Below are 23,904 nucleotides of genomic sequence, written 5' to 3'. Positions count from 1 at the left end.
ATCCCACAAGCTGTGCAGTATGGCCAAAAAATAAAAATTAAAAAATTTTAAAAAATAAAAGGAGAAAGTATTGTTTCGTTATATCTTAAGAGATAGGCAAATTACTAACATGACCAGATTCTATTCCTTTGGTGTCTTTGTAAAATTCATTTGTAAATCAAACTCAAGAGGGAACAGAATTTGAGCATTCGTAATGGTTGGAGGAAGGAAAATTGTCTCAGAGCAGGGAGCTAATTTAAAATTGTTAATTTGGGATCTTGTTTTATCTTTGAGGAAAAAGATATTGTGGTAATATTTGAGAGAAGGAAGTGTGTGAGGAGAACAATAAAAAGGCTTAAAGAGCTAGATTTCTGAATGGGAAGAAAGTTTTTTCCCACAGAAACTAGAGATAAGTACATGAATATTTAAAATAATGACCTATAAGTATGGCTCTCTCATGCTGTTCAACATCTTGATTGTATGGCTTCCTGAAGAGCCTTTTGGTTGAACTACCTGTCATATGTTAATGTTTATTTGACTCCGTCCATCAGGGTTCCATGGGGAGTCCTTTGACAAGACCAACACCACGGTCACCGGCCAACTGGTCCAGTCCTCTTACTTCTCCTACCAACACGTCGCAGAATACTTTATCTCCAAGGTAATAAAAGGGTTATTTTCCATCATGGTTTGTATTTGCAGATTCCCCATTCTTAGAAAAACAGACATTAATATAATTCCAGTTGATTTCTACTCAACTTGAAAGGTCTTAGACACATAGAAACTTAGCAAATTCAAAAAATGTTGTTTATTCCAAAACTTAACCCTTTAGAGGATAATAATCTATAGGGTATGGAACTTTTTTGTAAGTGACAGGAAAACTTAGGGACACAGCTTTTGGAAATTACTGCTTGTTGCATTAAATAGCATAGCTATGTTTCTCAGATATGCTGTATAGATCCATTAATTGCCAATTGTGTCTTTCAATTATAATACTCAATATAAGTGATGAAGTCAAGTTATAATGATGAATATTTAGATCTAATATTGGCCAGCCACCTCTAAAAATAGAAGAAAAAATTAACCTTATAGACAAAAATGTAAAAATAAAGAAAAAAAAATAGGGAAGGGTTAAATATAAAATGGCAATATGTATAGTTAGGAAAAGATGTGACTGTGAGATTGATCCTTAATAAGACATGTGAAATTTTCACACACTTGTGCAGTTCAAGCATGGGCTATATTTCAGATGAAGTTCTTAACTCATTAATGGATTAACATTTTTCCCATCTCCTGGCCTTTTAAAAAATTTTGCCTAGGGAATTCCCTGGCGTTCCAGTACTTAGGACTGCACGCTTCTACTGCAGGGGGCACAGGTTCAATCCCTTGTGGGGGAACTAAGATATCCTGCAAGCCTTGCAGCCAAAAAAAAGTAAAATAAAATAAAATAAAAAATTAAAACAGTTTGTCTAGTGGGTCATATTTGTACTTACTAGCTTGATTTTTGTTATTAACCATATATCATAACATATGCTTCATCATATTCATTACAATTATAAGATGCTTCATTATACTGCAGACCAATTGCAAACTTATCATGTAGCCTGTTTTTTCCATGTTATACATATGTGACAATTTTGATGGCTAAATTCCATACTCAGTTGAATTTTAGAATCTGATTATAGAATTCAGATCAGTAACACTTAGGTTCACTGTTAAAAATTCTCAGCCGGGCTTCCCTGGTGGCGCAGCGGTTGGGAGTCCGCCTGCCGATGCAGGGGACACGGGTTCGTGCCCCAGTCCGGGAGGATCCCGTGTGCCGCGGGGAGGCTGGGCCCGTGGGCCGTGGCCGCTGGGCCTGCGCGTCCGGAGCCTGTGCTCCGCAGTGGGAGAGGCCACAGCAGTGAGAGGCCTGCGTACTGCAAAAAAAAAAAAAAAAAATTCTCAGCCTTCTTACAGATTTATATAAAATACATTTATCTCCTCTTTAAGCAGTACCATTATTGTGAGTTAACCACAGGGGTTAGCAAATTCTCTGTAAAGGTCCATATGGTAAATATTTTAGGCTTTGCAGGCAATGCAGTCTTTGTCACCTCTACTCAGCTCTGCTCCTGTAGTGTGAAAATAGCCATAGATAATAGCTAAATAAATCAGCATTGCTATGTTCCAAAATTTTATTTATGGACACTGAAATTTGGGTTTTATGTAATTTTCTTGTGTCATGAAATGTTATTGTTTTGATTTTTTTCTCAACTATTTAAAAATGTAAAAAAAATTCTAAGATTTCAGGGGTTGTAATTTGCTGGCCTCTGGTTAGTCAGAACATTTTTGAAGGTGAAAAGACAAACCAGTTGTTAAGGGCTGTGCATTCTAGCGTCACTGTAAGCTGCCCTTGATGGGCAATCAGTGGGACATGTTCTTTAGCCATTTGTATCTGTCAGGTTTCGTTTTGCTAATTATGCTTTAGAGCATATACATTCTCTAACCCTGTCTTTATAAATATCCCGTGTAGTCTCCTCAAATATATTTGTATTTTAAAACTGCAGATAAATAAAAATTAATTGTTGTCTTTTTCATAGTGCATTTGATTATGACACAGAAAATATGAATTCTGAAGATATTTATAGCTCTCTTAGAGGTGTCACTGAAGCAATTCAGAATTTCAGCTTCCGCAGTCAAGAAGATATGAATGAGCCATTGAAAAGGGATTCTAAAAAAGATGAAGGCGATTCAGTGAGTATTTGAACATTATTACATCGCACGTGTTTTAAGAGTTTTTGATTTTGTTTTATTTTTAAACTTTGCTTTCTGTCATTTTCAAAGATAATTTTCCAGGGGTCAGTTACTCAGTATTTACTGAGTATCTACCATGTGCCAGGCACTGTTTTGGGCAGAGTCGCTGCCCTCAAGTTCCTTGTATATTTTTGGGTAGAGATGAGTACTGTGGAGTTCTAGGTTAGAATGTAAAGTGAATCTATTTTAGATTAAGTTGTAAGGGAAGATGACATTTGCATTGAGACCTAAATAAAGCCGTACAAGATCTAGGAGAGAAGAATTCCATAAAAGAAGTAGCAAGTGCGAAGACATTTAGATGGGAGCAAGCTTTGTACAGTTGAGAACCAGGATGAAAGCCAGTATGGGAACATGGGCCAGATCACGTGGCTCTTGTAGGACAAAATAAGGTGTTTAAACCTTTTTTATTCCTGTTCAGTGTAGTGATAGTGATTGTTTCATCAGTTTCTGCGGTTCCAGTTAAGAATGTTATGACCCATCTTTCTGACATTTGTGAGTATTATTGCTCAGTTTGTTACCCCGCCATTATACAAAAAAGTGGTTTTTTTTTTACTCTGCTTCTTCTTAGACTTTTCTCTCACAGCTTAGACTTTTCTCAAAACAAGCTATCCCACCATTTCCTGTGGAATCTGTGGTTTCTCAGTGTTTACAAAATTATAGAACATTGCAGTGCTTCAGCAAACCTCGACAGGGCTCCCTGCTCTGCTTCCTGACTTCCTGCTATTGTTTTTCTCCCCGTGCCTGTATGGCAGATGAGCCTAGTAAACTGGATGCCAAAAACCTGCTTACCACTCGTATTTGAGGTTCCCTACCCCAAAAGCTGCCTATGGTACCAGTAACAGGTTAGTAAGAGTCACTGCTTAATTGAGACTTTCTCCCCAGTGATAGCAGGGTACAGTGTCAGGAGGCCAAGTAGTGGATTCTGGCAGAAGTGAGTTTGGCATTTACTCACTAGTCAGATTATCACTTCTAAGCCTCCATGTCTTCCTAAGGAAAATAGGGATATTACTGCATACCTTAAAAATTATTATGCATATAATAAATCATATGACTCCATCCAGCCCAGACCTCTCCTGATTTCCAGATTCACACATCCAGCTGCCTGTTTGAACTCCTGATCTTTCCCACCTCAGTTGATAGCAATGCTAGTTGCTCAGCCAAAAACCTTGGACAGAACAGTTGTCCTCGTCTCATCTCTTTTTCTCATCCTCCCTTCTCGGTCCAGCAGGAAATCTGTTGACTCCATCTTCAAAATATAAGCCACAGTCTATACAGTAGACTTTTTTCCCTTTTTACCTCTCTGGCCTCATCTCCTACTACTCTTCTCTGCTTTAGCTACATGCTTCCTTGCTGTTCCTTCAACTTACTGGGCATGGTTTTTTTTTTTGCTCTGTTGGGTCTTTGTTGCCGCATGCGGGCTTTCTCTAGTTGTGGTGAGCGGGGACTACTCTTCGTGTGGTGCACCGGCTTCTCACTGCAGTGGCTTCTCTTGTTGTGGAGCACGGGCTCTAGGCGCGTGGGCTTCAGTAGTTGCAGCATGCAGGCTTCAGTAGTTGCAGCACGCGGGCCCTAGAGCTCGTGGGCTTCAGTAGTTGTGGTGTGCGGGCTCAGTAGTTGTGGCTCGCAGGCTCAGTAGTTGTGGCACATGGGCTTAGTTGCTCCACAGCATGTGGTATCTTCCCGGACCAGGGATCGAACCCGTGTCCCCTGCAGTGGCAGGCAGATTCTTAACCACTGCGCTGGGCATGCTTTTGCCTCGGGGCCTTTGTCTTGGCTACTCCCTCTGCCTTAAACATTCTTCCTGCAGATAGCCATGGCCAGTTTCCTCACTTCCTCCAAGTCTTTGCTCCAGTAGCTTCTCAGTGACCACCCTATTTAATCTTCAGCCTCCTTTCTCCCACCTTGGCACTCATGATCCCTATAATACTGTACTGCCTCCCATACACTAATTACCTCCTACTGTACCACATACTTTACTTATTCATTATGTTTTCTTAATGTCTCTGTCCTTCCACTAGAATGTAAACTTCATGAGGATAGACAGCATCCTCTCGTTTGTTCAAGAATATATCCCCAGTGCCAAGAATAATACCTAGCATGGAAAAGGCGCACAGCAAATATTTAAAGGATATTTGTGAAGCACCTAGCTAACGACTTGGCACAGAGTTGCTCAGTAGATGGTGGTAATGGTGATATTGATGATCACAATTGATATTTTGATAAGTATGTTAATGTGCCCGAACTCCATCAGGCATCCTTCCAAAAGTTATGCAGTCCTTTTGGGATGTTTTTATTTTTTCTTAAGTAGGCCTTTTTTTAATTTGGTTTTTTTATACTTTGTTGGACACACTGTCATTGTATAATTTACAACCTTAAGCTTTTAGTTCTGTGTTGCTAATGAAAGTGTTGCTAATGAAAGTCCTTTTGTATCTTTAACTGGCATAGAGAAACTGTTGCTAGTCACATTGTATATATTGCTTGATCAAGCCACTGGCAAGGAAACTATAGGAATCATTAGAGACAGCATTCTTTTTTTTTAACATTTTTATTGGAGTATAATTGCTTTACAATGGTGTGTTAGTTTCTGCCTTATAACAAAGTGAATCAGTTATACATATACATACATCCCCATATCTCTTCCCACTTGCGTCTCCCTCCCTCCCATCTTCCCTATCCCACCCCTCTAGCTGGTCACAAAGCACCGAGCTGATCTCCCTGTGCTGTGTGACTGCTTCCCACTAGCTTTCTATCTTACATTTGGTAGTGTATATATGTCAATATATACGCTACCACTCTCTCACTTTGTCCCAGCTTACGCTTCCCCCTCCCCTGTCCTCAAGTCCATTCTCTAGGAGGAGAGACAGCATTCTTTTACAGTTCTTATTTGCCCTTATGGCTGTGGTTTCTTTACATCTCTTTATAAAAAACTGTGACTTTTTGCATGTAAGTTTTAACTCATCATGTTGATTTCCATTACTTAATTTTTTTTTGGCTGGTTATTGTTACCTTTTTAAAATAGCCTTTGAAGCAGTAGGGAAATATCTTTTTAGAATTTCAAAGAGATTTAAAAAGGAGTTAATTTGCTCTGCCTTCCCCTTCCCATTAATAGACATGTGGCGGTCCTGGGATGTCTGACCCAAGAGCAGGAGGTGATGCTACTGACTCAAGCCAAACAGCCCTTGATAATAAAACTTCATTGCTCCATTCGATGCCTGCTCACTCCTCTCCACGCTCTCGAGACTATAATCCGTATAACTACTCAGATAGCATCAGTCCCTTCAATAAGTCTGCCCTCAAGGAAGCCATGTTTGATGATGATGCTGACCAGTTTCCTGATGGTATGTCCTGGGTCCTGCTGCTACTGTCTGTGTTTTGGAGGACTGATAATCAACGAAGCAAATGAAATATGCATGCTCTTTTATTGTAACTCCCTAAAAAGTAAGGATCTTTGGGGGTGGGAACGTTCTCTCCCATCTTCTAGGAGCTCATCTCTAGTGGTTTGGTGGTTTTCTGACCCTGAATAAGAGACAGATTAATCATCCTAATATCATCCTTGAAATCAAGAAAACCTCAGTGACCTCCCAGAAACAACTGAAACCAGTTGTAGCTTATAAATTTAGTCTATCTCTAGACACATTTCGTTTAGTTAATAATTTTTATACCAGAATGACAAAACCCTTTGAAAGGATACCCATTCTTTACAATAGCCTTTTGAGTGTGAAGTCATAAACTCTTTAATAAGATACATTCAAGAATCAAATATGGGAAAAGCTACCATTAAGATTTGGAGTTGGCTTAGGTCTAAGCTCTGACACTATGCTGCATCACCTGGGAAGTTGGTTGACCTTCCTGAATCTCGCTTGTCCCTAGGTTGGAGATGCTATGTTACCTGCCCTTCTGATCACAGTATGCAGTAAGGTTTGGATAAGGTGTATAAGAACTGACTATAAAGTACAGAACACTGTAAATGTTTTACTTATTTTTAATAGTAAGGAGTTACATTCTTTTCCTCTACAAATTACATGATCCATTAATTCTTTTCTTAACTAAGTAATGTATAGTAATATATAACTTTATGTAAATAAACTTGAAAGTCTCCCCCTCAACACTCTCATGATTTCATAGGTAATTTCTGATTTTCCCTTTATTCCCTCAGTGTTGCTGTCAGTGAACATATTTCTGCATAAAATTTATGTACACATACAGGTATTCTAAGAGATTTCTAGGGATAGAATTGCCCAATTAAGGGATATCTGTAAGTTTGTTTTGAGAGTTACTACCAATTACCAACTCAAAACACTTGGCCAGTTTAAGTAGTACTGATTTCCTCACCAACCCAGAATGTTTAAGTGTTTTTATTTTTTGTCATTGTGATGGATATAAAATAGGTCATCCTAATGAGCATTTCCTTAATTGTTAGGAAGACTGAGAAATTAGATATCAGATTATTTTTTAATTTTTCTAATTTTGATGAATAGAAAAATATCTTCACTTCTGAATTTCTTTGATTACTAATGAGGTCAATGAATCATATCTTGGCCAACATGTCATGTTAAGAGACTTAATGTATCACATATATCACAAAGGCAAAATTCTGACAACATACCAAACTGTCTAAATTACATAAGAATCTATAAAATCGCCACAATTATGCACTTTGGTGTATTTTAATCTATCATAAATTGTTGACTATGCTGTTGAGGTTTAGTCATGATAGCAGCATAACAGAAGTGTATGAATTGGACCTAGCAGCAAAGTGCCCTTGGAACCCTGCATAGTAGCAACAGCCTGGTGATTGAGACCTAGCTTTAGCAGCTTAATTTAAATGGGTTTTAAAGTATTTATGCACAGAGGTCACAACTGACATTTCTTGCTTCGGCTCCACTATATATATGTATATCTCACATATATATGCACTATATAGGTATATATATATATATGTAGGGGTGTTTTTTTAAGTATTATTTCAAAATAGTCAAAAGCTTAAAAGTTGGGAGTACAGTAGAAGGAACTTTTTCTTGAACCATCTGAGAGTAAGTTGCCAAACTGACGCTCCATCACTTCAAATACTTTAGGACATACTTTCTATAAACAAAGACAGTCTCCTGCATAATTACAATATATTCATCAAAGTCAGGGAATTATCAGTGCTACATTAATAACTACCCATCCTTAGAGTTTTTCCACTTGTCCCGATAATATCTTATAGTGGAGTATCCAGTTCAGAATGTCTGTTGCATTTAATCATCATGTCTCCTTCAGTGTTCAGTCTTTTCTTGGCTTTCATGACCCTGGCACTTTTGATGGTTAAAGACCAGTTATTTTGTAGCATTTCCCTCAATTTAGGTTTGTCTGATGTTTCTGATGATTGGATTCAGATTTTGTACTCTTGGCATGCGTATCACAGAAGTGTCAGTGCATCTTTCAACTAACACATGATTTCCCTTTGCCCCAAGATTGGTGATGTAATTTTGATCACTTGATTATGGTGCTGCTAACTGGCTTCTCCACTATGAAGTTACTCATTTTGTAATTAATAAGTGTTTTGTGGAGAGGTACTTTAAAACTGTAAATATCCTGTTCCTCATTAAACTTAAATTTTATTTATTTTAAAAAAATAAATATTTATAACTGTACAGACACATAGTTTCCTGTTGTATTCAATGGGCTATAATGTTTAACTGTTTTTATTTATTTTGATGCTCAAATTGTCCTTAATTTGACCATCAGGATCCCATTCAAGCTGGCTTTTGGGTCCTTTTAACATGTCCCCATTCTTACATTCTGACACAGCAAAATCTTATACCGTCCTTGCTTCAGTCCTGGAATCAACCATTTCTCCAAGGATCGATCCTTGGTTTCTTTTAACAGAAAATGGTCTTTAAAGACTAAAGTCTGGGCACTAGGTGTACTCAATGCTGGTGGGACATCACTACTCCCCAGACCTCTTAAGTGACTAGAGCTAGGGAGTGTGTGTGTACACACGTACATGTGTATACACACATGCACGCTGATTTATATCTATTGCTGTATCTGTCAAAAGCTATGTGTTTATACCAATAACTCCAATTCTAGTCTAGCACCATAAGGTTAATTTTAGTTTCTCCCTTTCCATATTAATAACCCCCTGTGAGAAACCTGACTTCCGTTATCTTGAATATACTTACTTATTTTATCAGTCCTCCTGTGTGCAGCCAGTTCTCCATCCCTGCCACCACCTCCTCACCTGCGCGGATGCACTCCTCACCCTGCTGGGCTCTACCATTCCACCCTCAACTTCCTTGGCCTCAGTGCCATTCTGCTTGGGCTCTGACACATCACACCTGGTTGCCACTACATGTGGACACGCTTCTTGTTCTAGCTGAGCTCTGAAACCCTATCTTTCCCACTCTCACGTGTGGAAACCCTCCGTACTCTGCCTGGGAATCTGTCCCCAGGCCTGTAATTTTGATAAATGGAAAAATATCTTCATTTTATGAGATTGAGGAATTGTGTTTTTACCAGTTTCTCATGTTGAGGCTTGATATATCACAAGTACCACAAAGCCAAAATTATGACAACTTAGCAAGATCACCCCCTTATTGTCTAATTCTCTTCTCCTTTACTAAGGATCATATATTTCTCATTTGTTAAAGGAAAATATCTTTGGAAATTATATAACTGAAACCTAACTGGGTAGAATATTTTTGAACTTGAGAACGTTATTTCTTCACAGCATAATACTTGATTGACTTCTGAAACATTTGAAGATAGATAAGCCTTCAGTTACACCAAAATAGTAGTTGTTCCAAGCTTCATATAGCAATTGTTTTCATTTACTGTCTATTTTCTTTTTTAAATTTGAGGTGGGGAAGACCTTATTTGACATTATTTTATTGTAAACATTGCTGACATTATCTTTTTTAACGTATTGACCTCCATTTTGCTGTTTTAATTTTTCTTTTATGCCCTGCCCCCAAGTAAAATTTCTCCTTATTTTGTTTTTAAGATATAAAACTTTTGGCGGGAGATAATTATTTTGTTCAAGTAGGAATTTGTTTTAAAATTCTGAGACTTATGAAGTATCTCTCTTACTCAGATGTGTCTGTACATATTACAGACAGATACACACATTAGTGATACATTTATCAAAACTAACAAGTCAAACCCACTAATGGCCAGTTCTAATTATGACCTTTGTAAAGTTTACCAGGGACTATAATATTCCAGAATATGTACTACCTCTAGTGAGGGTGATACTGTTATTCAAGGGAGACTCATTTCAGGCCCAGGTCCTCACCATGACCTTAGGAAGTACGTGCTGTTTTCCCATTTTACTGATAAGAAAACCCAGCCTCCACAATAATTGAGAGTGTGCTCCTATCACACAAAGGCTAAGGGGCAGAGGCTTGGTGAGACTCCAGAGCCTGTGTTCTTTTCACAGAACAACAATGCTTCTATGTGTCAGAAGAGGAAATACAGTTGATTATACTTTATCTTAATTAATTCAGTACGTTAGGTTTATCTCGTTTGTATGACATAAATAGTTCAGTTTTTAACAAATAATTTATGTGCTTTCTTTGGCAGAAGTTATTTTCCTGTCAGTCATCTGTCCAGACCATTATATGACAAGTCATTTCTAATTATCTTCTAATTACAAAGCCTATATTCATGAAGAGGAGAACTGAGTTCCTTTGAAACAAAGCATTTTCTTGAGATTTCCCTTGATTCAGCTGAAATAAAATATACTCTTATCAGAATGATTTTATGACATCTTTGAAAGTCTGATAATGTAACTTCACAGGAGTGATTTTTGAGTGGTTTATACAGATGTATTGATCCTGCTGCAGTAGTTCTTGTTAAGCCGGCAGTATTGTTCTAATGTTGGTCTATACAAATGAAATTATTATAAGACAGTTTTTATTCTCCAAGTTAAGATCTTTGAACTCAAATTTCTCATTTTTCATGGTTTTGCTCTGCATTTTGCAGAGGTTCTTCCTGATCTTCCAAAACCCTACTTTAGTTCTCCTCAGTGATCATTCTTTCCAGATTATCTCAAGTTTTTAAATTCAGTAATCACATTTTGTGCTCTGTGTATGAGTGTTTGGGGACCAGAAGTTCTTCGTGCTCTTATTATAGTTCCACAAAAGTTGTCCTAACAAACTTCCTTTTTTATAGGCAGTGAATATTATCATTACATTTTGGTTCAATTTCCCTTCCCTATCATCTGTTAGTTTTGTTCCAGTAGAAGTCATCTGTTCTAGTAGTTCAGCTTGATTTCCTTTCCTCAGGTTTCTGAATCCTCTTAAGTGAAATATAACTTTTCTTTCCCTACTTGTAGTTGTGGGTTCCCTGAGACCTATAATGTCAGGCCATTGGTATCCCTAGGTCAGTGGCTAACCAGCTGGCAGGATGAGGCACAGTAGCTTCTGTTTTTATGGACCAGTTGTGAACCATGTGGCAAACTACAACCTCAAAGTTCATTTTTGGGAAAAGTGCTCTTTCCTCTTGAGCATTTCCTTTTGTAGGCAGCAACCCTCTCCAAAAGGCCAGCATACTCATGCCAAGTGAAGCCATGGAGAATACAGCTCCACAGTGTTAGCTGTCTTTCCTGGAGACTTGGGAGAGGGAGTGACCCCAGGTGTACCTTCTAGGCTCAGGCACCATGTTCTGTGATTATTTTATTCCAGAGAATGAGTTAGAAGGGAAAAGAATCTATGGCACAAGCTCAAGCAAATGCCTGCCCAAGTCCCTCAAACCTGAATTTATCATGTATTTTATCATCAAAAGAATTTAGGAAGAGCTCTGGTATTTTTTAATGTTCTAATGTGAACTTTTGGGTTTAACTGTCTTTCCTACAAAGATTTCTCAAAGCATTATCTCATGACTTTGAAAAATAATGTGTCCTTTAACATTCATAAAATTCATGAGTTCATAATTATACTTTAAAAAAAGAAAGCAAAAACAAATGAAAACTCCTTGATAACCACTGGGCCCAACTCTTGACTTAGAAATTTCAAGGGAAACATATTAGGTATTCTGCCTTTTCTATCAAGCAGTATTTCAGGGCAATCAAAATATCTCTAGTTGATAAACTCACTCTCAAAGAAGAATTCCAACCCATTTTTAACTCCTAATAAAATAATTGATTTAGCAACATCAGTGGGTGAAATCATTAGTTAAAAGGTTGACGGGGAACTTTACAATGGTGGGATCAAGTTGTTACCAGTTAAATCCAGTGATCATTTATTAGTATCGCTGAAAATTGAGTACCCAGACACTGTGAGCCTCCTGGCATGACAACATAGAAGTGCATGCTGAAGTGTGTAAGGATGAAATGATACATTTGGGATTTGCTAAAAATTTTTCAGAAAAAAAGTTGGGGGGGGGGGTACAAAGATGATGTAAGAATGGTAAAATCTTAATAATTTTTAAATCTGGGTGATGGGCACGTGGGGGTTCATTATACAATTCTCCTGTGAATTTTTATTATAAATGGTTTTAAACTAGCATTGAGGTTTTGGGAATGACAAATGGAAAAGAATATTACTTGGTCATTTTTCTTTGTTTTGGGGTTTTTTTTTTACAAGCAACTTTCTGTTTGTGTTCATGATGTTATAACGTTGTCATCCCCATACTTGTGAAAGTTGACCTATAAAGTTACAGAATTAACATCATGTCCTTATGACAGATCTTTCCCTAGACCATTCTGACCTGGTTGCAGAGTTATTGAAGGAGTTGTCTAACCATAATGAACGTGTAGAAGAAAGAAAAATCGCCCTCTATGAACTCATGAAACTGACACAGGAAGAATCTTTCAGTGTTTGGGATGAACACTTCAAAACAATATTACTTTTATTGCTTGAAACCCTTGGGGATAAAGAGGTAAAACGGCAGAATATGTAAACAATAGCCTGTTTTTCCTGTCTTGGATTGCCTGTCATTGCCTATTAATCAAGTGCTACACAGATTTGGAAATTGGGAAAATGAGTCTTTTCTGCTGCTTCTTTCTGCCTGAAATTTTCACTGTAAAGTACTTTTTCTTCCCAACCAAGCAGCTCAATGATTTTCAACAGTTGACAACAGGGAAAATGAAAGGTTGCTGATAAAATTTTTATAGGAGAGTACTTTTTTTTTTGCATATTTGAATTAGTTGTTCAAAAGTAAAACTTCCTTTTTAATAGAATGTAGTGGTTCTTGGTTTCTTTAAGAAGTATTAGTTTTCAACTAGAGATGTGAAAACTTAATTGTGTAATATACCGCATATTTTATGCAGTTGTCTGCAATTCCCCCAACCCATATTAAGACCCTTAAGTTACAGAAATGGAAAATATAAAGATCGTCTACAACCCAAAATATTAAAAACATTAAAATATTTCTTCTTAGCCTACAATCAGGGCTTTGGCATTAAAGGTTTTAAGAGAAATCCTAAGGCATCAACCAGCAAGATTTAAAAACTATGCAGAACTGACTGTCATGAAAACACTGGAAGCACATAAAGATCCTCATAAGGAGGTAAGTGACCTGACAGTACTTCTGATATTATTGCGTGAAACATACAAACGTTGTTTGAAAGTACTCTTAGCAAGCATTTTCTTAATGTTCAAGGTAGTATCTGATTGAGAAGCAAACATATAATCTTTTCTGTTTAACGAATTATATTGATACCATGGCCTTTTACCTAAAATAGGTGAGCTCTAGGATATAATTTATATGATTTCATTTTCTCCTATAATTCACTTGTAGATTTCCATTTAGAGTTCACCAATCTTAACTTCACTTTCCATTTACCAATAAGAATTTGTTTTTTTAAAATAACTAATGAAGATAAGAATCATTGTTATTTTAAAGTGGTAAATTGCCTGTAGGAGCTAGATGTCTGTTAAAAGTTACTCAGTAAAACAATGAGTACAGCTTTCCTGAAAGAGTCCTGTAAACCTGTCTTGTTACATTATAGTCATGATATCCCCATCATGACCAATGACACTGATGAGATAACCAGTGAGATGATATAATCATAAGGACTTCTATTAAAATAATTAGAAAAGCAAGTTTCAAATAGGGACTGCAACTCTAAGAGAAAGCATCAGAGCAATACATAAGCAAAAGACAAGTCAAAAAAAAGAGAGTTAAAACAGCAGTGAGACAAAATAGATTAAAGTTAAGTATAAGATTTAAAACTGTAAAACTCTCAGAAGAAAGCATAGGTGTGAATCTTTGTTACCTTGGGTTAGGCAATAGTTTCTTAGATACAATACCAAAAGCAGAAATAATCAACAAGGAAAAAAAGAGTAAATTGAACTTTATCAAAATTTAAAACTTCTGTGCTTCAAAGGATGCTCTCAGGAAAGTGAAAAGACAACCCATAACATAGGAGAAAATTTTTGCAAATCATGTCTAAGGGACTAACCACCATAATATATAAAGAACTCTCATAACTCAACAATGAAAAGGTAAATAACTCAGTTTTTCAACGAGCAGAGGATCTGAGTTGACATTTCTTCAAAGAAGATATACAAATGGCCAATAAGCACATAAAAGGATTCTCACCCTCATTAATCTTTAGGGAAATGCAGCTAAAACCACAATGAAATACCACACTTCACACACATGATGAAGAACGATAATAAGAAATGTTGGTGAGGATATGAAAAAAATCGAAACCCTCTGGGTAATTCACTTTTCAGAAGCTGTGACTGTGAATCTTATAGGAGAGTGAGCCATAAGATTTAAATCTACCTGGATTTTTAATCCGATTTTTTAAAAAATCCACTTGGTGTTTAGTAGTGGTACATCTGTAGCATCTTGCTGAAGGCTTAAAAAAACTATGTAATATTTGTACTTTAGTTATCCACCTTCTGACCTAAATAAGGCCTTGTAGCATACCAGTTTTTACCAAAGATAAAATTGACATTCTTAAGCTGTTAGAGCTGAAATTAGCTCTAGGTCTTCTGACTTGCAGTGTATTTTCCACTATACCTTTATAAGTACCTCTCACAGATTGAGAGCACAAATGAGACAATACCAAAGTAGCAGCAAAAGCAATAATTTTTACATGTTTTCAAGACCATCTTTAGAGATTACAGCTTCCAATAAAAATATAGATAATTGTTTCTTCTCTTGATTGCAGAACCAGTGTTTTACCCGCCCCAAGTCCAATATAGAAGGAAAGAAAATCATTATGAACAGTAGGGGAAATAGCCTGTTAACTTGATAACATATTAATGAAATGATTTTTATTTTATTTTGTTAATAACTTGATAAAAGGCACAAGCCCTCCTGGAGTTGAGGGTCCTAACAATGACCAGGGTCTCAGCGTGGCTGATGCAGAGGACTCCAGTCACAGTGTAGTCTAGGTGGACAGAGCCTCCACTCCCCTGCAGAACTAGACCACAATATCATGTTAAAGTTGCTTTTAATCACTGAATCAAGCCAACATTAAGAGAACACAAATGAAGGAAGAATGATGTAAAAAAGCACCATGTTTCCATCGTCTAGCTTCAACAGTTATCAACGTTTTGCCAAACCTGTTTTATCTGTACCCTCACCTTTTATGTTTGTTTGTTTAGTGTTTTCAAAGAAAATCCCAGATATCACGTCCTAGGACTTATTTCATGAAATGTATACATCCAAGCCACAGTATACGTTTTACAAAATTACTTCCCTGCTAAATGTTGAACTCTTTGTTTTAGGTGGTGAGATCTGCTGAGGAAGCTGCATCAGTGTTGGCCACTTCAATCAGTCCGGAGCAGTGCATCAAAGTGCTTTGTCCCATCATCCAAACTGCAGATTACCCAATTAATCTGGCTGCAATCAAAATGCAAACAAAAGTGATAGAGAGAGTTTCCAAGGAAACCCTTAACCTGCTTTTGCCAGAGATTATGCCAGGCCTAATACAGGTAAGCAGCAAAGCTTGGAGGAATAAGCTATGTGTGATACATTTGGGACTCGGTTATTTTAGGCACTTGCCAGGCAACACTAGTGGCATGACCAAGCCTTCCTGCTGTCTTAGGTGTTCGGAGCAAAGACTTTCTGTAATTAGCTGTGTGTGTGTGTGTGTGGTAGAATATACATAACATAAAACTTACCATTTAGCATGGTAACTTACCATTTAATGTGGTTTTTTTCCTATGCATACAAACCCATACATATAAATACTTAAAAAAAATCATATTTTGTAACATGCTTTGCTTAACTTAATCATAGATTGTGAACTCTTTCCATCCAATAAATAATATTCTATAATGTAATTTTAATGACTAATATTACATAGTATGTATATTAAGATCCCTCCTGAAGAGAGTTAATCATTCATTTCTTTGTGCTTCTATAGTATTACCTTTGTGACTGTTCTAAGCCGAATACTACTAAATTGTGAGGTGCTTGAAGATAAGATCCAGATCTTTTCCTTTCTTATCTGTGCTTTGGTGCTAAGAACAGAATATACATAATAGGTGTGTGTCATACATATAGTGGGTACTGAATAAATGTTTGTTGGATGAATAACTTAGAGTAATGGTAGGGATGGGCCAGATGTTAAGATTAATTCAGCCTGGATTACAGGAGTACCTTGACTGCCAGGCCAAGGAGTTTAGGTTTTATTCAATAGTGAGGAGCTGTTGAATTCACTACAGCTGAATGCTTTAGGAAGGTTAATTCAGAGACTTTGGCAGGGTGGATTGGCAGAGGGGCAGCCCCAGAGTCAGAAGATTGCAGCTTTCCAAGCTAAGTAAGAAAGAACCCGATAAGGAAGCCTGACAGTGGAGTGGGGATGCCGAAGGGGAGGTGGAGGAGGGAAGGGCATGTCTCTGCCTGAAAAGGTGAGAAATTAACTTTGTCCAGTCAGTAAAGCTCTGTCTCCTCATCATACTTGGGATCTCCTCTTTGAGTTGCACTTCTGTCTCTGTGGAATGGTACTTTCCTCAGATCCTACAGGAGTGCTAACAAGGACTTTTCTTCCCAGGGTTATGATAATTCGGAGAGCAGTGTTCGGAAAGCTTGTGTCTTCTGCCTGGTGGCTGTTCATGCGGTAATTGGTGATGAACTAAAACCACATCTCAGTCAGCTCACTGGCAGTAAAGTAAGTAGTGCTGCTCTGTTCTAAAGATGGTGGCTGTGGGTCCTTCTTCAAAATTTAGTTCTTTGAGTGTGTTAAAGAGTAAATTTGGGGGCTTCCCTGGTGGGGCAGTGGTTGAGAATCCGCCTGCCAATGCAGGGGACATGGGTTTGAGCCCTGGTCCAGGAAGATCCCACGTGCTGTGGAGCAGCTAAGCCCGTGTGCCACAACTGCTGGTCCTGCACTCTAGAGCCCGCGTGCCACAACTACTGAAGCCCGCGTGCCTAGAGCCCATGCTCCACAACAAGAGAAGCCACCGCAATGACAAGCCCAAACCGCAACGAGGAGTGGCCCCCTTTCGCCTCAACTAGAGAAGGCCTGCGTGCAGCAACGGGGACCCAGCGCAGCCAAAAATTAATTAATTAATTTAAATAAAAAGAGTAAATTTGTTATTCGGATTTTAATTAAGCTTTGCAAATCCAACTTATTCCTCTTACCGTTTGCAGTTTAGCTGTTTGTACTTTCACATCTGTTACTCAGGTGAGGTCAGCGGTTTGGTAGGGTGGTTGGTAGACTGCTGTGAAAAAAATGCCTACAGCTTCTGGTTATTTATTGATCACCAACTGACTCTCCTCACTCCCACTCCGAAATCCTTACCCCCAAAGGCTGTTTAATTAAGAATAAATAATAGTTATATATCCATGGATTTATATATGCCCCCAAATATGGAACAATTGAACATTAAAAAAATTTTCCTTTATGAACTATGGTAATCAAGTATTTGTTTTTCCTCTTTCTGTTCTTATTATGATCACAATAAATGTTTAACTTTGATTTGTTATGTTAAAGTAAATTTTCCAATTAGTCCTTAAGATGCAAAAAAACACAAAATCAGTCTTGCTTTCTTCATTTCTTTGATACTATCAAAACCTTGAAATTTGTTCTAAGGGGTGAGGATAAACTATGATTGTTGAATTATGGTTTATGAACCAGTTAACTGGCAAGACACTCACCTTCATATAAAAAGTTTCCCCCAATCCTAACAGTTGTCATTACTATAATCAAATTTATTTTTTAAGTAGCAAAGGGAAGAAAAAATACATAGAAAGAAAAAGAGCTCAGGTATATACCTTACAATAAATACCTATACAAGTTATAGATAGATTAAAGCAGTGGTTCTAGGGACTTCCTTGGAGGTCCAGTGGTTAACACTCTGTGCTTCCACTGCAGGGGGCGCAGGTTTGATCCCTGGTCAGGGAACTCAGATCCCACATGCTGTGTGGCATGGCTGAAAGAAAGAAAGAAAGAAAGAGAAAGCAGTGGTTCTTAACCTTTTCTGTGTTACAGACCACTTTGAGCTTTAGCTATAATCTCATCCCAAGAAAAATAAATGCATACAGATAAATTTTACGCATAGTTTCATGGGGGCGGGGAGCGTTCAGTGAGCCTCTGAATCTTGTGGACACCAGGTTTAAAAACCCTTCGGTCAAAGAGAATGTTAAAAAAGCAAACTTTGAACAACAAAGTGGTTTTCAGAGAAAAATGTATCCAGAGTTTTGTCATAAATTTAAGTTAGGTCCTGATAATCCAGATTTGTCTGTAGAAGAATTAAAATTCAGCACTTTACCAGAATACTAGGCAGCCGGTAGTAATGTTGCCATGTGAAGACAGTAGGTAGGAAAAATATCTGAGAATGACATTAGGTGAAAAAAAAGTAGAAAACAGAATTGGATGTGCTTTGATTCCAAACTATAAAAATATGATCTCATACAATAAAGACTGCAAAATGACACAGAGAAATCAAAAACATTCTTGTTAGGAGAGCAGTGATGTAGTTGTCTGAGATCTTTGGTGCTGGAGCCCAAGTGCCTAATTGCCTCTCCTGGCCCACTTCTCTCTACCCCTATGACCTTAGGCAGGGATGGCACATCCTGTATCTCGATTTCCTCATCTGTAAAATGTTGTGAAGATAAAAAGAGAGAATTTAAGGCAGTATATTGTATAGCACATACTGCTCAAATGTTTATCATTATTGTCTTAATGGTGACTTCTTTTTCTAAGTTTTGTATGTTATCACTATAACATTTTTTGAAAAGGCATGCTAGAATACTGTCCTGAACAAACTGAGACTTAAAATTTTTTTTTTGAAATTCTTAATGATCAACAGTAACTGGGGCGTTATAATAACCCCTCAGTCTAAAATATCTTTTGAAGCTCACATATGTATAATTTTTTTTAATGAGCATCTTACAGTAATTGAGAGCAGCTTTCTCAAATGACGTGTTTGGCTTGAATCTGCAGATGAAGCTACTGAATCTTTACATCAAACGCGCACAAACGGGTTCTGGAGGAGCTGATCCCACTACTGATGTTTCTGGACAAAGTTAGTGAAGCTGATGGAAGTGAACCAGGTCTCTCAAAGAAAGGACAGACAGACCACCCTCATCAATGAAAGGAAATTTTCAAATACATCTTTTGGAAGTTGCCATTGTTTCCCAGTTTTAGTTTTTTGTTTTGTTTTGTATTTTCTGTAACAGAGGGCTATCCTCAGTCTGCATGTAACTTTTATGATAGTTATTCCAAATTCAAAAGAAGCAGTATTAACATCAGTTGGTCAATACAAAGTAATTTTTAATCTAATTCATCATTTCACATGTTTTACTTCTTTGTCCTCCCATTAACCTTGCCAATGTTATGACTGTATACATTTTTTAAAATGCTGGTTAAACAGGAATGCTTAAAGCTTTAAAAGTTTAACAGTCTAAAACATTTTTTGGCCTTTATTCAAATGCAGAATAATATTTTTATTGCTACTTTGAGTTTTGTTCCGTATCATGTCCTATGCTAGAAATATTGAAATGATGTGAAATAAAGCAGGACTAATCTGAACTACAGCTGGACTCTGTTGGTGTGATGGTGATACACGTCATTAATTAGTTGCAACTTCTTTGGGGTGATCTGTAGTTTAAAACTAAGACCTCAAAGAAATGTTACAGAATCAGCCAGTTCTGTAAGGCTGATATCCTTTGTTGGTTGTTGATCTTGCCATCTTTATTTAAAACCATGTCCCCTCTATGATCCCTTAAGAAAGCTGTACCAAATCATCAGCCTGTGTTTTTCCTGTTACTTATTAAAATAGAAGGTTTCATTGCAGGGTTTTTTGGTTTGTTTATCTTTGTTGTGAATGATGCTTTTTTTATTTATTAATATCAAATTCACTTATGAATAAACTTGATAATGGAAACATAAAAAAAAAATCAAGTGCATGTGTGTCCTTGACCGTCTTCTGTTTCTCATTTAATAAACAAACTAATTATTGAGACATGGGAGTCGACCAGCACCTTTTCTTTAAATGGTGGAACCTGGTTTCCTTTTACCATGAAATTGTCTTACTTGAAAACATTGATCCTGATGAGAGAGAAGATGGTGCCAAGGTTATTATCTTTGTATAATGGGCTCAAATTCTCTACCTCTTCAGGGCTAATACTTTTAACTGAGCTGCTGCCTATAGTGTCTTTTGGAAAACTATTAAAAGGGTGATTTTCTGTTACTTTTTAACAAATTTTTTTAATCACCTTTTGCTACACCTCTTATTTTCATGTGCAACCAACTTTCAAAAATTACCAGTTTTGGTGGAAGGCAAATTTGGTAATTTGGAACCAGGATACTAATGATTTCTCATCTTGACTTTTTAAAAAATCCTAACATAAAGTGAATTTGACTGGAAAGGCAAATACCTATTAGGGAGGCAATTTGCTTTTGTTACAGAGTTATCTGTACTTTCTTTGTTTAATCAAAAAAATGTAGAAATGTATGTAAAGAATTTAAGGCAAGAGTTCTGAATGGATGATTTGTGATAGGCTTTTACCTTCCTTCCTTTTTGTTCTAGCAGCAGGAAAATAGTTTCTCTATATCCCCCCCTTTATCTGTAACAATTTTGTTTTCTACTGTTAATTACATTGTGTATTTATAGTTCTATGCTTACTGTTGTGCATATACTGGCAATAAAACTGTACATAACATTACTTGAACAAATTAACAATGTATATCAGTTGTTTTTCCGTCTCACTGTGTGACAAGTCACTTAACTCATAACTAGGTTTTTAAAAATGTTTAGAAAGTCCTGTTTCAGTGGTATTCTCATGAATTTGTAAGTGCATCCAAGGAGAAAAGATCTGTCAGGAGTAGCAGCCACAATCCAATGTATATAGCTCTATATGCATGTATATATTATAGCTTATCCTTAAAAAGAAAAGGTATTTTAAACATTGAACTCGTCTCAGTAATGCTTTATGTTCCATGACCTTTGGTATGTTTTATAATCATTTTGGATCTAAACATTGATCTAATTTTGACCTCTTCTTTAAGGTCCTGCTCTAACTACTGTTGACAACTAAATAGAGTCGCTTAAGCTGAATAATAACTCTACTTGAAAACTTAGATCAAACACCTGGCATCTAAAGGCAGGCACTCAAGAAATGAATGAACTGAGTAACAGAAGAGTATGGTTTAATGTGACGAAGTGAAAGCTAAGTCATGTTTAAAATTCTGTTATTTCAGTTGATAAGACTATAAGAAAGTTATTGTTGACTATTCAGATTGCTATATATAATACCTTTAATTTGTTCATTCCAGAAACATATTAAGATGTCAGCTATTAAAGAGTGGTGATAAAAAGCTACTGGTTAAATTTTTTTCTTTCTGCTTTTCTCCCCTAAGCTAATCATCAGTGTCATTCATTTACCCACGCTGCTGAGCACCAATTAAAACACATAATTCCAGGTTTTAAAACATGTTTGTTTCTTGTGGGTTTTCAGAATCTGTAATAGACTTCTGACATTTTCAAGTAAGATATGATTTGAACCTGAGGTTTCATATTTGGAGTAAATTTGCTATATTCCTTCATATTTTGTTATAAACTTCAGGTCAAAATGACTTTTCATCAAGTTATGTCTTACAGTAAAAAACTAAAATCTTCAGGCCAGATCTATTTGTAAATTCAAGTGTTTCTTATTATTGTTAATTTAGAAAAACATTTACAGTGAATAGAAATGAGGATTAATGTTATTCCATAATACATGAGGTTATTTTTTTAATTTAACCTTTGACATCTTTGCTTCCTGTATTGTTTTAGTTCATTTTATTGCAGTTAATCAGTATAGTTTTATAGCCATGCAAATGAAAGGTCTAGAATTAAGCTTTAAAAAAACCTGTCAGTTAAAAAGTTATCCATCTCTATTGTGGAATATTTGGAAAATAATGAAAAACTGAAGGAAAAAAATTACCTCTCATAGCACCACTTTAGATGATCTGTGTTGTTGTTTTCTGGCGTGCTAAGATAATCAATTTGATTTAATGCTGAAAACTGTAAGGGAACATTAAGTTTTGTTAACCAGAGAATGACAAGATTAGAATTAGCTAAGATTTTGAATGCTTCTGTTCTGTGCATGTATTTAACAATACATTTTGAGGGCTTCCCTGGTGGCGCAGTGGTTGAGAGTCCGCCGGCCGATGCAGGGGACACGGGTTCGTGCTCCGGTCCGGGAAGATCCCACATGCCGCGGAGCCTGCGCATCCGGAGCCTGTGCTCCGCAGTGGGAGAGGCCACAACAGTGAGAGGCCTGCGTACCGCAAAAAAAAAACAAACAATACATTTTGAATATATTCCTTCTTTGTTTTTCTATAGGATGACTTCTAACAGCAGCAAAATATTCATTGGTATGTGTGCAGCATAATCCTGGGTTGTTGATCTTCACTGGATATTCCTATAACAAATAGCTACATCTTTGGCACATCTCTGATTATTTCCTGCTTGGCAATTTTATAGATGCCTTTACTATGAAATTACTAAATATAGAAAAACAATCCTTATTTAAAGATATACTAATTACTTAAATAGCTGGGTTTAAATTACTCTTATAATAGTAATCTAAAATAGAACAGGAAAATACAAGAAATCTTTATATGTATCGGAATTTCAGTATTTCAAACTTACGTACATTCATCCATGCAGAAGATATGTGAGTAGTTGCCTTCAGGGAGACAGAGTAGAGCAAATAACCATGATACAGTGTGGTTAGTGCTATAGTAGAGAATAACACAGGGTGCTGATGGGAGCTAGAGAATGGGGGTGGGGGTACACATAAGGTGTAATCACAGAAGGCTTCCTAGGAGAAGAGGTGATGTTTAAATTTAGTCTGGAAACAATGGGTCTGAGGCTCATTGGGGTGACAGGGTAGGGAGAGCAGAGGGAAGCCAAAGAGCAAGGCAGTGCTCTATGAAGTAAGAAGCATTACGTCATGTCACTGGAACTTTTTAAACCATGATTTGTTTTGGAAAATGTAAAAGAAATCTCATATACTCTCTTAAAAGTCCCCATAAAATATCTTTCAAAAAGAAAAAAAAAATCTGTGCATTCTCACAATCAAGAAAGCTTGGCTATAGCTTTTCTTTCAGGGGTTTTAGTTCAAAAGTTTTCCTTTTCTTACAAATGTATAATATTGAATTCGCTTTGCAGACTGTATCATTTATGTCTCCCCAGCTGGCCATCATTACACAGGTTGGTTTAGCTGGAACATGGGATGCCAGTGGAGAATGACCCCGGATTGAGTACTAGATACTCTGAGATATAATCTAACTGAACTAAGGAGCTCACTGAAGACTTAAACTGAAGAACAGCATGGTTAGAATTACCATCACAAACACCTCAATTTTACATACTCTGAAAACTTTAGAAGTGAGTTTTTAGGTTACAATTTTTTTATGGATTGGTCTCTGTGAATCTGGTTCTGATTACCCTTATTTACCTACTAAATATTTGAGCACCTGCCCTGCATCTGACACCTCTAAAATCTGTCTGCTGTAAATATGTAGCTGTGGATCTGGTAATAGGAGAGATGCATTAATGTGCTTTCAGAAATGTGATCGGTACAGGAGGGACCGGCCTGTAACTCAAGGTAGAAGGTGCTGCTTCTTGCAAACCATCCTGACCAGATAGCCCTGCATGCAGCCCCGGTCCCCCAGTATTTTGTCCCTTAAGAAAGTGTGAATCTGTTATTTTTATTGGAAATGAGTGCAAAAAGGGATTGCTTGCTGGTTTT

The 23,904-nt window shown here is 37.0% G+C and overlaps 1 protein-coding gene across 20 annotated transcripts in view; it reads left to right on the top strand.

Moving 5' to 3' along the window:
- The window catches only part of CLASP2 (cytoplasmic linker associated protein 2), a 178,148-nt gene extending 156,921 nt beyond the window's left edge, over positions 1-21,227 (top strand). For 17 of the 20 annotated variants that reach the window (XM_089918983.1, XM_089918981.1, XM_089918984.1 and 14 more), the window contains 8 exons: positions 531-637; positions 2,556-2,709; positions 5,879-6,107; positions 12,440-12,633; positions 13,135-13,263; positions 15,441-15,647; positions 16,712-16,828; positions 19,106-21,227. In XM_089918983.1, the coding sequence (XP_089775109.1) occupies positions 531-637; positions 2,556-2,709; positions 5,879-6,107; positions 12,440-12,633; positions 13,135-13,263; positions 15,441-15,647; positions 16,712-16,828; positions 19,106-19,192 (1,224 nt within the window). In that variant the 3' untranslated portion in view covers positions 19,193-21,227. The other 3 variants (XM_089918994.1, XM_089918997.1, XM_089919001.1) reach the window with 3 other exon arrangements.
- Positions 21,228-23,904: the final 2,677 nt, after the last annotated feature.

Source organism: Delphinapterus leucas, chromosome 10 (genome assembly GCF_059928025.1).
Source record: "Delphinapterus leucas isolate spDelLeu-1000000601 "Yukka" chromosome 10, BTC_Dleu_Yukka2, whole genome shotgun sequence".
Lineage (NCBI taxonomy): Eukaryota > Metazoa > Chordata > Mammalia > Artiodactyla > Monodontidae > Delphinapterus > Delphinapterus leucas.
This window is presented reverse-complemented; position numbering and strand designations above follow the sequence as displayed.